This window comes from Antechinus flavipes, chromosome 5, assembly GCF_016432865.1.
Source record: "Antechinus flavipes isolate AdamAnt ecotype Samford, QLD, Australia chromosome 5, AdamAnt_v2, whole genome shotgun sequence".
NCBI lineage: Eukaryota > Metazoa > Chordata > Mammalia > Dasyuromorphia > Dasyuridae > Antechinus > Antechinus flavipes.
Genome location: NC_067402.1, coordinates 182996919 through 183013653, shown reverse-complemented (window position 1 = coordinate 183013653; position 16735 = coordinate 182996919). Strand labels below are relative to the sequence as shown.

Here is a 16735-nt window from a genome sequence, read left to right as displayed (position 1 = left end):
ATCATTTCCTTTTCCTTCTACTTAGAATTAAATATGACTTTCAAATTAAAGAAGTTGAAGCAAGTTTTATTAATTACTTAATATACATGGATTGCATCAAACTACCTAACTCCACCTAAAACACATTAGATAATTTTTTCTTCTTTCTCTGATGATATCAAAATATTATTTGAACTTAATCATTATAGAATTCTTCAATTATGCCAAGATAGAAAGTGAAGGCTTTAAACTTGAATCCAGAAAACATGTTACTTAAAAACATATCAGCTTCTTCAGACAATACACATAGATATAAAACTTATCAAGGAGAAAATTGAGGTTCAATACAATCAAAGACTTAGTGGAGCTCTGAATTCAAAGCTTAATGAAAAAGATTAGTTTAAAGCAATTAGCACCTGCACAAAGCCAGTCTTAATGTATTGTTTTGGGATTGTAAAATAGACCATAACACATTTGGAAAGCATCCTTACAAAAGTAAATGTAATATTAAACATTGCCCATCACAAGTCAGCTGTAGAAAAATTAATATTTTCTTGACAAAAAGAGAAAAATCCTATATGTTGGAATCCTTACTAATTGCTAACTAATTAGAGTTGATCTAATCTTACAAGAAGATGTTTTTGGGCAGAACCTGAAACAAGGTACTAAGTAGAACTAATTAATACAAGGCTTGTGTTCACACCTTTACTCATTGGAGTTCAATGAGTTCACACCTCCCTTGAAGCTCTTTGGGCCAGAGAGCACTATGGGAGAAAACCCACAATCCCTCTTTTGAAGGAGCATAAATAGAGCTTCAATGGGCCAGTCAAAGAAGTTCTTCAGAGTGAAGAGCTACAAGTCGAGATTTCACTGGAATGACATGAAGAGTGGTGCTTGCTGGAGGCTGAAGAAAGCAGAGGCAAAGGCTGAAGGACCAGACCTTTGGATTTGGCGACATTCGGAGAGAGCTCTTGGAACCAAGCAGAGAGATAGGCCTCTAAGATAACTGGGCTATATTGGAGATAATAAAAGATCTGAACTTTTATCACCTGGCTGCATTTTGAGAAGAAAAAGCTCACCACATTTTGGCGCCCGAACAGGGACCGATTCAGAGCCATCTGAACTAGATCACAACATTTTGGCGCCCAATGTGGGGCTGTTCTTCATTCCCTGTGGCAAAACCGTCCATTCATATCTTTTATAAGGCTCAGCTAAATTGACACTGGGCATTGAAAAGGCAAATCTCTTCATATCCTCCTTATCCAGAGGAATGGAATAGAAACAATCCTTGATGTCTATAACCCAAAGAGGCCATTCTCTAGGAAGCTGAGTAGGAGATGGAAGTCCAGGCTGAAGAGCTCCCATAGTTTCCATCTGTTCGTTCACTTTTCTTAAATCAGTGAGCATCCTCCATTTTCCCGATTTCTTTTTTACAACGAATGAGTTCAAATGTTAGAGTTCTTGTTCTTCTCAAAACACAGCCGGTTTAGCTTAGGGCCCTCCGAATATCTCCAAATCCAAAGGTTCTGTCCGTTAGCCTCTGCCTCTGCTTTCTTCAGCCTCCAGCCAGCACCACTCTTCATGTCATTCCAGTGAAATCTCGACTTGTAGCTTCTTCACTCTGAAGAACTTCTTTGACTGGCCCATTGAAGCTCTATTTATGCTCCTTCAAAAGAGGGATTGTGGGTTTTCTCCCATAGTGCTCTCTGGCCCAAAGAGCTTCAAGGGAGGTGTGAACTCATTGAACTCCAATGAGTAAAGGTGTGAACACAAGCCTTGTATTAATTAGTTCTACTTAGTACCTTGTTTCAGGTTCTGCCCAAAAACATCTTCTTGTAAGATTAGATCAACTCTAATTAGTTAGCAGTTAGTAAGGATTCCAACACCTATAGAATTCTTTTGGAATGGACATTATCTAATTGAGCAATAGTAAAGGTCAGCAACAGATTCTGCCAGTTAATTTATTTAATGTTCACAAAACATTTTACTTCTGAATAGAAATGACTAAGGTATGCATAAAATCAAACAGCTCTACAGAAGCAATATTCATATGGACTGAGCCAATATTATATTGACAAAAAGTCAAACAAATAGCTGTCATGTGGCTTTATTTATGGAAACAAATATGTTATGGCAAGTCAGTATCAAATCATAACCATCAGATATTTCAGAAGTGCTATTATAAAGAAGCCTAGTGATGAATATAGATTGTGCAAGAAAATGGTAGATACTGCAACACAACACTGTCAGATGCAAAAATTTGATACTTACTGAATACTGACATAGAAAAATTGGGAAAATGAGAGGATTTGGAGGTAAAGATAATGAATTCTGTGTTGGACATGTTGATTTTAAGATGTCTATGGGTCATCCTATTCAAGATGTCTAAAGGAATTTAAGAATTCAAACAATTGTATTGAACCTGAAATACTTTTATAGATTGTATTATTGCTCAGGTACACACTAATCCACTTAAGTTTAAGAATAACATTTTAGTAGGTATCATCATACTAAATTTTTATCATCTCCAATCTGAGAGGTACAAAAAGTTTTAAAACATGGAGACTTAGTAGAAGTTAAGAGAGTCATGTGGATTTGGGATGAGATACATATGTCTGTAATGTTATCTGCTTTTGGAGTTATAAAGTTGTTTTTAATGAATCTGCAAAAGGTGAGCTTTCTCTTGCAACAGTTATTAAATATTAACAGAATATTAAATATAAACAAATGATATAAATTGACTTGTTCCAGAGACATTTTTATTTATACTCAGTAAAGCAAGATAGGCAGATCAAGATCATAATAAATATTTTTGATTCTTTGGTCATTTTACTAGTTCATTAATATACACACTTCCAAATTGTAAACTGCTTCATATTCCCTCATCCTGGATAAATCTTATGCACGAATTCCAAAATCTTCCATAGGACATTCACTCAAATTGCTAGAAGTCTTACTCCTGATTTGTTGAAAATCCCTGGATACCAATAGAGCACATATGCCATGCTATTCCTTACTATCTTTGCATAACTGATTCATCTCCTTTTATAGTTAAATAAAATCTTTGATGTTACCATTTATACCATTACTCTTCACTAATTCTTCTACAATACAATGTAGCCTACTTACAATTACTATATTTCTTTCCATTGTTTTTTATGCCACCCATAACAATTTCAGTAAAAATAATGTAATTCCTTGACTTTCAGACAAATGACTTCAATAGGGGAATATTGATGCTATAAAGATGAGCCTTTGGATCTGGAAGAAGCTTGAGATTATTACACACTCTACATAATTTTTAAAAACTTTCTCATTTTTCTCTTATCCAAATAGGGGGTCCAATCATTATCCTGTTATTCAGCCATATTCTTTCCAAGATGAATATAGCTGGGGTTGGGGTAATTAAGGGAGGTGCATTTTAAGACCTCACAAGACTTATTTGAACTCCATTTGAGCATCTTGGGAAATCTAGTTCTATGTACCTATGGAACGATTACATGGTTAAAAACAGCAGAACGAGTCTGAGCAATCATAGTAGTGACACAGAGGCACAAGGGAGAAAGGTGACAGGAGCAATAGCTGAGAGATGGAAAAGAGAGTAGAGCAGGTAATAGAGAAACAGAGTGAAGGGACTAATTAAATCCACTGACAAATCCCAGTGTCTACCTTGTGCAAAAAAAGCAACAATCTGTAGTGGAAGATAAATTTGGTAGTGAACTTTCCCCCGTGTTTATGAACTTATGTATATATTTTCTTCTCATTTTCTTTTATACTACCTACTCCTTCTCCCCTTTCCATAATTTCAGAAAGTGCTTTTAACCAACCATTTCCCCTTTCCCTGTTAAACTATTTTAATTACAGACTCCCTGTGTTTTACAAATCTGATTATTTTAGCTAAAGAGTTATCCCCATTATTAGAGAAAATGTCTAGTGATCGGATTATGCAATAAGGGGCATCTCTTCTCAGAGTTTCTTCAATTTATAAGAGTATATACGCTTGCAGTTCTGGCTTGACAATAGGATATGGAAGACATTTATTCTGTATTTCAAGAATAACTTTATAAATTTCTGGAGTAGAATTTAAAGTAGAATTAGGCCCTTTTTTAAAAGAAAAAATATTGTCTCTGCATGAATAAACATGTCTAAGGGAATTTGGTCTTGGGGCTTGGCTAAGTTTTCTCTTTAAATTTGGACCAAAAGGAGGAATGGGGGAAGAAAGAGAAAAGTGAGTTGCAACTAGGAGGAAAGACATAATACTGAGCTGACTTCATTAAGCATAGTTTTTTAGTTTGTTTGTTTGTTTTTTTGGTTTAGAATTTTTATTCTATTTCTGTTTTGATTGAGATTGAAAAGTGAGGGGAGGATTCTGGGAAGATAGTGAGTAGGTTGGTAAATTTCAATTTCTCCAGATTTCCCCCACAAATTGAATAAATTTGTGCCTCAGGGCAAACATATATTGTTGAAAAATCAAGAAGAATTGGGGCAGAAGAGCTAAAGGAAGACCCCAAAGTGGGGATTAATCTGCTTGAAATACAGAAATCTCTAGGCTAGCTCCCCAGAAAAATCAAGTGGGGATCCCTTAGGCTTGCTGGGTATGGCTGAAGCCTTAGCAGGAACCACAGCCTTTCACTACTAGACTGTTTGTGGGGAGTCAAGGTACTAAAGGATCCTTGCTGATTGGGAGTACCAGGCCCAGCTGTTCTTCTAAGACATGGCCCTGGGCAGGAAGCGCAGGAGCACTGGAGCAAGTACTCTGTTGATTGTAGGCACTTGCAGGAAAGTGAAGCTCTTGGTTTGGGGTTCCCAGTCAAAGGGAAGAGTTGAAGGGAAGCTTGAGGTCCCCCCATTTCACAATTAGAGGTGCTTACATTAATACATTTTATTTTTTAAAAAAATGAACCAGCAAAGAACAAAGAATCCTATATTATGGGATCACATTAAGGGAACAGGGAACACTAGGGTTCATCTTCAGGGAAGAACACTGAAATAAAAAAAAAAGCTTCTGCCCTGAAGAGTAACTTGAAATGGCAACCTGCACTGAGAGAATTTGTAGAACTCAAAAAAGAATTTAAAAACCAAATGAGAGACATTGAGGAAAAATTAAAAAGAAAAATAGAAACCATCCAAAAAAAAAAAAGAAGATTATTTAAAATGTTAATTAACTAGAAAATGAGGTACAGAGTCTCAAAGATGAAGATAATTCTTTGAAAATTAGAATTGGGCAACGGGAAGCCAGTGGTTATGAGAGACCAAGAAATAACAAAACAAATTATAAAGAATGAGAAAATAGAACAGAATGTGAAATATCTTATAAGAAAAATGATAATATGGAGAGCAGATCAAGAAGAGAAAATATAAGAATAATTGGACACAATAATGCAGGAAAAAGTTCTAAGAAATTTGTCCTGGAGTGACAGAACATGATGCAAAGGCAGAAATAGAAAAAAAAAAGTCCACTGATCACCACCTTAAAGAGATCCTTTGTGGAAAATACATAGGAATGTTATAGCCAAATTTTGAAACCCCCCCAGATCAAAGAGAAAATTTTGCAAGAAACAAGAAAAAAACAATTCAAATACTGCTGAACTACAATTAGAATTGTACACGATTTAGCAACAGCTACAATAAAAGACAGCAAGAATTATCTCTTTCCACAATCAAAAGAACTAGGCAAATTATCTATAATTTTGAATTCAATGAACTTGCAGATTTTCAGGACTTTTTATCAACCAAACCTGAATTTGAGATTAAATTTAACATATAAAAGCCTATATGAAAGATCAGTTTTAAGAAACTTAACATGGATAAACTGCTTAAGCACAAATATTTATGATTTATATATGTATACTATATATGTAGTATGCATATCGTATATACATATATACATACATACACTATACATCAACAATACAGTAGTTCAAAAGAAAGAATGGCAAAGTTGAGGTAAAAATAGCAATCCTGTTATACATACGAGTGCAGAGAAAGAAGAGGCACAGAGGCATTGGTGGAGGGAGGGCTCATAGTTCTGAAAATCTACTCATATAGGGAATGAGTTCAATAGGCAACACTACAAATATACCATGAAGGATATAGCCCCCTCAAAAATCCATAAATAAATGGGGGGGGGAAGGATGGGCAGATGGGGAAGCAAAAGGTTAGGGAAGAAGACAAGGGAGGAATCCCTGGGTGGGGGGAAGTTAAGTAATAACAAGGCAAGTAATGGAGCAGAATTTAATGAAAGAGTCAGCAGGCATAGGAAAGACATGTGTGTGTGTGGTATGTGTGTGTATGTTATGTATGTATATATCTACATATGTATACATATATATCTTTTCTTAATTGTAGCTTGCTTGGGAGAGGTGGGGGTAATAAAAGGGAAGAAAAGAATAAAGTAAATAAGATGTGCAGCAGAGAACCAAAGAACAATTTACAAGGAAGTAAAGAAAAATAGGGTCATTTATGAATGTAATTTTTTTATTAATATATATAAAAGAAAAATAAATAAAATCAAACAATAAAAAGATAAAGAAAAAAGCAAATAAAATAAAAAACCAAATCCATATAAAAGTAAAAACAAAAACAAAATAAAGAAATTTAAAAAGAGAGAAAGAAGTGAGGGGAGCACAACTAGCTAATTACCAAGGTCACACATCAATTATTTTTATATCCTGATAGATTAGCTCTATAGGGACTCTAATGTGCTACATGACATGGTATCAATAATAGAAATTCTTTACCCATTTGATTTTTCTTATGTGGATAATTAGTCAACTTCTTTACTATGATTATGGACATCATTTCCAAATTATTGCATTGTTCAGGGGTTTGATATATTACACAACGTTATTAGTAAAAAGTAACAAGGAAAGGCCATTTGGATTCTGTGCTATACATTTTTGGACAGTGGTAAATATCTTTTGTTGCATATAAGTCATGGGATTTTTTTGCCCCATATGGCCAAATGGTTTTTGTATTGGTGGCTTGTAGGCAGGCATGGATAGATATCTCTGGAAGATTACCAACAGTTTTTTGGCTAGAGAGGAAACAGAAAAGAAGCCAAAAGACTGAATCCTCTGCCCTCCTCAGAGAGAAGGTGCCAGACCATAATTATAATTTTCTGCCTCCCTAAATATCGCTAGTTTAAGGAAAATGCTTTCCCCCTTAGGTACAAGATGTTTTCCTAATTGCTATCCCTAAACAGGAGTATCCCTTGCAACCAAATGTTAGTTACACAAAATGCCAACATATCAATGACAAATGGTTAATAATGATTATACCCATTAATTTAAGCAGACAGAAAAGTGAAATCAGAGAAGATATATAGATAAGAATAAGATCCCCCAAACAGAGAGAGAGAAAAAGGATGGGGAAAACACAGACATAGACAGATAGGTTCTGATCTCATTCTAATTATTTAGGCAATCAAGCTGGAGAATGGGGACATATTCAGGACTGTGATTTTTCCTAAATATCTGCCTTCCAAAATCTATTTTCTTTTTCTCTATATTGATTCCAATCTAGAGTCATATGGGTTTTCTCTCAAATCAAAAAGGAACACAGTATCTCTTCTCTTAAAATGTCCCTTCAGTGACACTTCTAACACATGTATGTAGCATGACTGACCATTCTATTCACTAATGAGGAAAGTTTTATGCAAACGAACCACACAAAACTCATTTTTTAATGCATGTCTGTAGTATATGCCATATTTTGCATTTATAATAAGAAATATACAGTAAAAATGTTTTTGTCATATAGTTAAAAGGATTTTGTTAAATTAAACATGAAAAACTTGCTGGAGGAAAGCCTTTATGATGTCATTTTTTCTCTATCAGAAAAAATAGTTTTATGTAGGCAAAAAAAAATCACAAGCAGCACTTCCCTTTTGCTATATCTTTTAATTAATTGTGTAAATGTAACTGTATGTTTGTGTGTGTGTGTGTGTGTTGTGTGTGTGTGTGTGTAGAATATCATATGGGGAAAAAAGCCTTCTCATTCCCTTTTTATATTCTCATCAAGGATGCCTTTGATGTGCAAGATTATACTTAGAAATTTTTTTTAGAGATGGGAAGTAGGCATATGGGTCAATACTTATTGATATTTTTTCAGTTGCTTTTTTTCCCCTTAATAATATGATCCTATTTTTTCTAAGTCTTTGGTATAGTCCTTTCATATATCTTGACAGGCCATCCCTCAATAACTTTAAAACTGTTGTACTTTCACAACAACCACTTTTCTAATCTTTGTTTTCTTCAGTACCATTTCTACTTCTTTATATGGAACACTGAGAACTTACAATGTCAAAGCACACAAACAGTAGCTCCAATATCAGTGACAAAGAAACAAGAGTTTGTTACAGAATTTTCTCAGATTTTTGTCCCCATTTTCTATCTGCTTTTTGACTTCTTTTCAGGTTTATGCTTTTGGGATCATTTGGCTCATTTGAGTCTCTTGCAGACTTTCAATAAACTTGCTTTCTCTTCAATGCTTCTGTTTTATCAAATGATATTGCTTATAATCTTCTAAAATCTTCCTTTATAAGATTTAAAAAATGAACTTGTATTCTTAACTGGTTTTACCTTTGGAAGCCATATTAGATTGATTGGCTGGGAGAGCAAGTTTTTCTGACAGAAGGAGTCTCTAGGTTCTTTTGCTCTTTTTATTGTAGCAATTGATTTACATTGGTTAAATCTCTTTAGGAAATGGTAATCTTATGATATTAGTTCTTGTAAATTAATTTCTCAGTTTTGTAAATGACTTATTTAAGTAGTTGGAGTGTTTTAATTCTTTGGACCCCACCCCCTTTTAAAACTCTGCTACTGTAAATTAGGAAAGATTTGAAGTCAACTTAATTTTTTTATTCACCTTCGCTGCCAAGATCAAAGAATAAATTACCAGGTGATTGATCTATTAATGAATAGTCTTCTCATTCTTATCTAGTCTTCAGAAAGAAGAAAGATACACTTGTTGGCATCATTCTAACAGGATAGAACTTGCAGAAACTTGTGCTTTCTCCAGCTCTATCCAACTGGAGCCTTTGAGAATCCAGAATTACTTTTGCTCTAGAACAGACTGGGAAATTATAAGGAAGTACTATTATTATTATTTATTTTTTTCAAATAACTTTTTATTGGCAGAACCCATGCCAGGGTAATTTTTTACAAGATTATCCCTTGCACTCACTTCTGTTCTGATTTTTTCCCCTCCCTCCCTCTATCCCCTCCCCCAGATGGCAAGCAGTCCTTTACATGTTAAATAGGTTATAGTATATCCTAGATGCAATATATGTGTGCAGAACCAAACAGTTCTCTTGTTGCACAGGGAGAATTGGATTCAGAAGATATAAATAACCCGGGAAGAAAAACAAAAATGCAAGCAGTTTATATTCATTTCCTAGTGTTCCTTCTTTGGGTGTAGATGCTTCTGTCCATCCTTGATCAATTGAAACTGAATTAGATCTCTTTATTGAAGAGATCCACTTCCATCAGAATACATCCTCAAACAGTATCATTGTTGAGGTATATAATGATCTCCTGGTTCTGCTCATTTCACTTAGCATCAGTTCATGTAAGTCTCACCAGTCCTCTCTGTATTCATCCTGCTAGTCATTCCTTACAGAACAATAATATTCCATAACATTCATATACCACAATTTACCCAGCCATTCTCCAATTAATGGGCATTCATTCAATTTCCAGCTTCTAGCCACTACAAACAGAGAAGTAGTCAAATGACAAGAATAATTCAACCTATTAATAACCAAGCTACTAATAATGAAAGAAATGCAAATCAAAACAATTCTGAGGTTTTATTTCACACCAAGAAAATTGGGGGAAATTACAACAAAAGATAGGAATACTTCATGTTGGAGGAGTTATAGAAAGATGGACACACCAATTCATTAACTGGGAGTTGTAAATTGGATCAGTTTCCTTCTAAAGAAGAAAATGGTAAATTACTCCAATATCTTTGCAAAGAAAACCCTAAATGAGGTCATGAAGAGTTGTATATAACTGAAAAGATATAACTGAAACAATCACCACAAAGAAATTAGGTCAAACATTTTGTAATTATGGGAAATGAATGACAAATATCTAAACCTTTTGACCCAGAGATTAAATTGTTAGACATATATCCAGAAGTCAAAGACAAAAAGAAAGAATTCATACATGTCAAAATGTTTCTAGCAACCTTTTTGTAGTAACAAAAACTTGGAAACAAAATTGATGCCCATTAGTCAGAGAAATGGCTAAACATATCAATAGCACATGTATGTCACTGAATTTTATTGGGTTGTAAGAAATAATAATTATGATGAATACAGAAAATCATGGAAAGACTTTTCTGTATTGGTACAAATTGAAATAAACAGAACCAGGAAAAGAACACACACACATACACACACACACACACACACACACACACACACACACACACATCCTACAACAATGTAAATGGAAAGAAAGATATAACAATTGAAAATGAATCCTACTAAATATATAATTATATAGAAGATACTTTCTACTATTTCATTGCAGAAGTGGGGGACTAAGGTGATAGAAGATTGAATAAATCAGCTTACTTTTTTGATGTTAGTTTTGCTGAATCTTGTGCTTCTTCCTAACTCCTTTTAATTATGTAATAAAAGGAATATCTCTTTGGAAGGAGAAGAAGAAATGCATTGAAAATTGTAAATGTAAAACAAATTTAATGATATAAATTTATTAGTTTTTAAAAAGAAAAACACTGCTCCTTGTTAGCATCTCTAAAGGTTTACTGGAGGAAAAGGAAGAAACTTTGGATTAAAGGTAGGTTTTGCAATTGCCTATAGGTTTAAATTTTCCATGTGTAATTAATCTCATGCTTCATTAGAGGACTGCTTATATTGAACACCCATTGAGAATTACTCTCAGGTATAAGTGAGCAAATAACTTCATGCTGAGATTCTGCTAGCAAAAATTCTATCCAGTTATGATTGTGCTTTAACTTATTATGGGTTATTATATCAATTATTCTGATTCTACTTATGTAATCAGAATCTAGCATTGGTAGGAGGAATGCATGGATCATAGGATTTACAGCTGGAGGAGACCTTGGAGACCATCCAGTCTGATCTCCTTATTTAACAAATGAGAAAACATTCATCCCAAAAAGGCAAAGTCATTTTTAAGGCTATCTTTATAAGAGGTGACAAAGATGGAATTTAAACCAATTAAGGAAGGCAGTTCAATATAAAGGTTCCTGGGTTTGAAGTCAAGGGACTTGGGTTCCTATCTCATCTCTGTCACTTGAACCTCAGAACTTAAATAAGAAATCCAAAGAAGACAGTGATTCAGTGGAAAGAAAGTAGATTTGGAGTTAAAGTACTTCAGTTCAAATCCCAGTTCTGCTTTTTAACTCAATGTATGACTTTGGTAATATCACTCAACCTCTCCTGGTGTAAGTTTCCTCATTTGTAAAGTGAGAATGTTGGTTTAGATGATTCTAAGTTCCATTCTGATTCTATATTTATTGTATTGTATATGTAGAGTAATATTGACATCAAATGTAAACTGCTAGATCAGTTTTAAAATGTGATCACCTTTTATGGAATTCTCACCTGCATAATGCACACTCGATACAAAAGCTGAAAAACAAAGAGAGGAAAAAGCCTGAAGAATGATTTTGTGTTTTCCACTTGAAGTTCACTGTACCAGCCACCATTGTTTTCCTTGGCTCGATCTAACCAGTTAGTCACATTGGAGCCCAGATGATTATATTTCAGACAGCCCATTTTCAGTGCATTAAAAAACACTCCCCAAATTGTCCGTAAGGAGCTACCTGCAAATAATAGAAGACACCATGTATTGTTAAAAAGACATAAAACCACCAATTTAGAACCAAAAGAGATCTTAAGACACTAATAAATCTAATAATCTCATATTATAGATGAAGAAATTATGTCCAGAAAGATAAAGTGTTTTGGGTTTGGACAGAAATCCCTTCAGAGCCAATTCAGTGTTCTTTTCATAGCATCTCTCTGTCCTCCTTGAACAGGTTCACTTACCAGTATTAGTCAGTCAAGAAACTGACCATTAATTATTAAGGACAATAAGATTTTTAAGGTGCTAGGGAACTTTGCAAGGCTAAATTAAAACCTTAGACCTCTGCACAGTCCAAAAAAGAGTGATTTTTTTAAGCCATTATAATAAGGAAAAATATAAGATCTTAGTTTAAAAAGAAAAGAAATATGGCAAAGAATAGACATTGAAATATTAATTTAAAGAGCTCAGACTCTTAAGCACTTGTCTAATGTATTAACTTTGCTTAAGATAGTCTTTCCTCTGACAATCATGCTAATAAGATTGGGCTTCACCTTTAATCATGGATTTAGAACTGGAAAAAATCTGAAAAAGATCTTAGAGGCCTTATAGTCTCATCCTGAAGAAGAATAATTAGGAATTAAATTAATTGACCATCATTAAGGAAGTAGTAAAAAAGAAATGTAAAATTTGAACTCAGGTCTTTTGAGAAATTTTCCACTATTTTTTTTTTTTGACAAGAAAAGGTCATGGATACTAGTTACAGGCATTGGTGTCATTGTAAGATAAATTATGTTTGTTCTAACTTTTCTTTGAATTTTGGAAATAATTATAAACTTTGAATTATTGACATGTAAAGCAAAAAATGATGAGCTTAATTTAATTTGGTTTTCTCTAGCTGCTTCTGATAGTTCTAAAACCATGAATACCAATGATTGGTGCATTATACTTATGCCTAAATACATTGCCATGAACGTATGCTGATACATTCATTTTATGCTGATACATATTTTAGACTTCCTAATAGAAATGAAAAAAACCCCAAAACAAACCCAAACAAACCCAAACTCTTGATCAATAATTATTTTGCCTGCATAATCTTGATTGCTATGGTTTTTGGGGGGGAACTCTTCTTGCCTAACTAATTTTGATCATACTTGTTCATTCTACAAATTATACAAGTGACTAGCATGGATATTTCCAGGATAAGTCAGAGCTTAGAAAATGCTTTGAGTTATTTAGAAAAGTGCTATACAAATCTAAAGTATAATCATGACTGTCATCATCAGTATTATTAAATTCAATTTTTCTGTAATATGGAATAGACCAACATTTAGCTGCACAGCTCATTTTTAAAGTGTCATGGACTATTTAGTCATGAAGTTTGAATGAAGAATATTTATTAATTTTTCTCTTTGCAGCTGTAAAGTAGTTTGATTTGATCAGGTCTTTTCCTTAAGCATTGTAATGGATCTATTATGTCAACCTTTGATTAATTGGGGAAGCATGGAGGCCTGGTAATTGGATATGGAGCCTTTCACCTCCAAGTCATTGAATCAAATCTGGTCCAAATTGGTAGTGACCAAGAATGATTATAGTCATTCCTCTTTGGTGGCCTCTGTGAAGTATGTCTAGGGGATAGGAGGTGTTTCAGGAGAAAGCCTAAAAAGAGAAGGATTTCTTAATGAAAGACCTATTCTGCATTTGCCTAAGGTTGACAGTCTCAAAGGACAGTCTCAGGAACTAATTGGACCAATGAGTTAGAACCACTTCTAAATAGGTAAACCAATCCTCTGAGGCAGGGAATATGGATATAGCTGTTCTTATTACTGAAAACGACTTGCTCTATAATGAAACTCTTATAGATTTTTCAATTAGTTATGTTTTAGCTAGAAAAGAACATGGGACAAATTGATGAGAAATAAAAAAAAGATTGGATATGAAAAGTATAGAGTTAAGGGGATAATATTTTTTTTTTTTTTTTACATTTTTTGGTGTACTATGCATACCGTTGGTGCTCAAAAAAGTTGTTAACTGAGTGAATAAATGAATGACTGTGCTAGCATTTATCTAACTTTCCCACAGAATTTCTTTTTTTCTTTTTTTTTTGACTATGTGGGCTTTCACATTCTTCTATCCATACAGAAATAAGGTGATGTTGTTAGTAAAGTGATTGATATACAACTTCAATAAAGAATAAAATAATTTTTGTGACACAAAATTATTTTTTTACATCGATACATCATAATTTGTTTAACCATTCTCCAATAGTTTCTCAGAAACACATTGTGAGAGTGAGAAAAAGAAGAGCTCCCTAATCTATCAAAATTGGATAAATGTTGTTTAGTTCATTTGTGCCTTTCTGGCTTGGGTACCCGAGACCAAGTAAGTGGTTTGATGTATCCTGACATACCTTCATGACTGACTCATCAGATGCATTTCTAGTTGGGTTTAAGTAAGGCTGGATCCTGAGAAGTAAAGTGCAATCAATTTTTGTGAGGGAAGGAAGTTTCATTAGGGAAGCTTGTAGAGATCAGAAGTAAGTTGTGTAGGGACAAAGTTGTATCACTGTTAGGAAAAATGCTTCAGGAAACCATTATATCTCATGAAATAAATTACCTGCTTATCACCTAAAATAACTCTTATAATGTAAAAATTGTCTTATCCTTCATCTACAAATATCACAATATCTGATTAAACATGATTACTAGATTCTAAGAGACACAAGCAAAATAACCAAAAATTACTTACTCATTAGAATTTGAAAATTGTTTTTATGCACTAGGAAAAGAAATGGAACACAAATAAACCTGGAATGAAGTATTGAATCAAAATGGGGACAAATCTGTTGAAATGCCCAAACTTATAGTTCACAAATAAGACTTTGAGTTCACACAGGCTATTTCAAACTTTAGGAATTTCTTGTATAAACATTAAACTCTATATTTTTGTCTTCTCACCTAGTGTTCCTCTTGACTAATGTCAAATTTGTCTCAAGTCTAAGTCTCTGTAACAAAGGAATAGGATTGTCAGCTTTTTTTCAAGCACTCAAGCAAACAAAATATTAAATAAAGGGCAAATTTTATTTAACCTGACCACAAATCCACAAGAGTTCCATATCTAAGACTATAATGATAAAGACAAATTCACTTTTCCTCTTTATTGAAGCTCACTCTTTCAGAGACCTTATGTACAAACTTACAGTATGCTTTTGGATAGACTCCTCTCCATGAGGGGAAAAGACTTGGAGTTATTAAAAAGTCAAGCAAATCACATCTATGGTATGCCCTACTTCTCCAGTCATCTGTATAGTGTTCTTGATTTAAAATACTACAATGAATTGTTACTACCAAAAGGGGAAAGAGCAACCTTATTAGAAAGTTAACTAACTTCCAGGTAGCTCCACAGTCTTAAAAACTCACAAAACCAATGAAGGGAAAAATCCAGGTTTACTTCTCTACTTAATAGTCTTTTTTTTGAGCTTTATGTCCATTTTTTTCTATCCCTGCTGGCCTAGAAACACCTCTGTCAATATTCCACTTGTTACTTGTATGAATTCCTAGGATATAAGGCATTCTTCCTCATTGCTTATTTTCTGTCATCTTGTTGTCTGAATTTTGATGACTTAGAGTGAATATAAGAAATTATTTTTTCTGTTCTGACCAGAAACTCTAAGAGTATTCATTCCCTTTTCATATTGAAGGCAAACTTTTATGAAGGCAAACTAGGCTATGTTTTGCCTCAATTGTTACCTAGACTTTATTTGCTGAATGTTTTCTCATACAAACTGAGACCTGATAAAGACCTTAGGTTAAAAAAGCCAAGAATTTGTACTGCATCTGAAGCCATCAGCAGTAGTCTTGCCCAATGTCTTGTCATTGGACTCTGATAACTCTGGAGGAGAGAATGAGGCTGATGATCTTGCACAGTCCTGCCTCACTTAAATCCAATTCACTTGCCAGTCAAGACATCACCCTCCTAATGTTATTGGTCCTCTTTGAGAATGAAGGAAGAATAACAATTTTCTGCCATCTTCAACTCAATGTTATTCTTTCCTTCCTGACAGAAAATGCCATGTGGTTCTTTTATATACATAGTTCTCTCATGTATATGGTACTTTGGGGGGTAGGATGGATATGTGTGGATGATCAGGTTTCCTTTCTGAGAATGAGGTCAATACATACATGATCATCTTTCTATCCAGTCTCTAAGATTTTAGGAACAATTTTTTTTATTGTGTCTATGTCCTTTGTCTTTGCTCTCAATTTTAAAGCCAAATCTTAGGATATAGACCAGGCACATGATCTGGTCATGAATCCATCAGTCATCTATAATCCATGGTCAGTGGGACAATGGAGAATTAAGGAGAAGGAAAGGAATTCATGTTTTATTAAAAATTATTTTTCGTCAAGAGGAAGCTAGGTAGCACTGTGGGGCTAGAATCAGAAAGTCTCATCTTTTTCTCCATTCAAACCTCGCCCCAGGCACTTACTATCTATGTGACCCTGGGCAAGTCACTTACCCCAGTTTGCCTAATTTCTTTATCAGTAAAATGAATTGGAGAGAGAAATAGCAAATCATTTCAGTATTTTTGCCAAGAAAACTTCAAATGGGATCATGAAGAGTCTGACATGACTGAAAAATTACTGAACAACAGATTTTTGTCAAGGAAATTTTGTACCTTATTGAGAGTTCATTGTTAATGGCTGAGCAAAAAATTGATAAATGGAATGATTTGTATCTTCTGTGACAAATATTATCAATCTCAGAACAAAGATTTCCTCATTGGAGGATTCTTGCACTTTGTAGAAATAAGACATTTTAAAAAATGAATGCCAAAACAGAGTCCTCATCAACTGGTGCAATGCAGAGACATTTCTAATGGGCAGACTAACTATAAATCTTTTAAAATAAATGAAGCAGATGAGCTATTTTGAATGCTTTATTTAAGA

The 16735-nt window shown here is 34.0% G+C and overlaps 1 protein-coding gene across 1 annotated transcript in view; it reads right to left on the bottom strand.

Moving 5' to 3' along the window:
- The window catches only part of SLC15A5 (solute carrier family 15 member 5), a 221551-nt gene that overhangs the window by 79999 nt on the left and 124817 nt on the right, over positions 1 to 16735 (bottom strand). The window contains exon 5 of the mRNA XM_051962427.1: positions 11582 to 11802. Coding sequence (XP_051818387.1) covers positions 11582 to 11802 — 221 coding nt within the window. The remainder of the gene's footprint in view (positions 1 to 11581; positions 11803 to 16735) is intronic.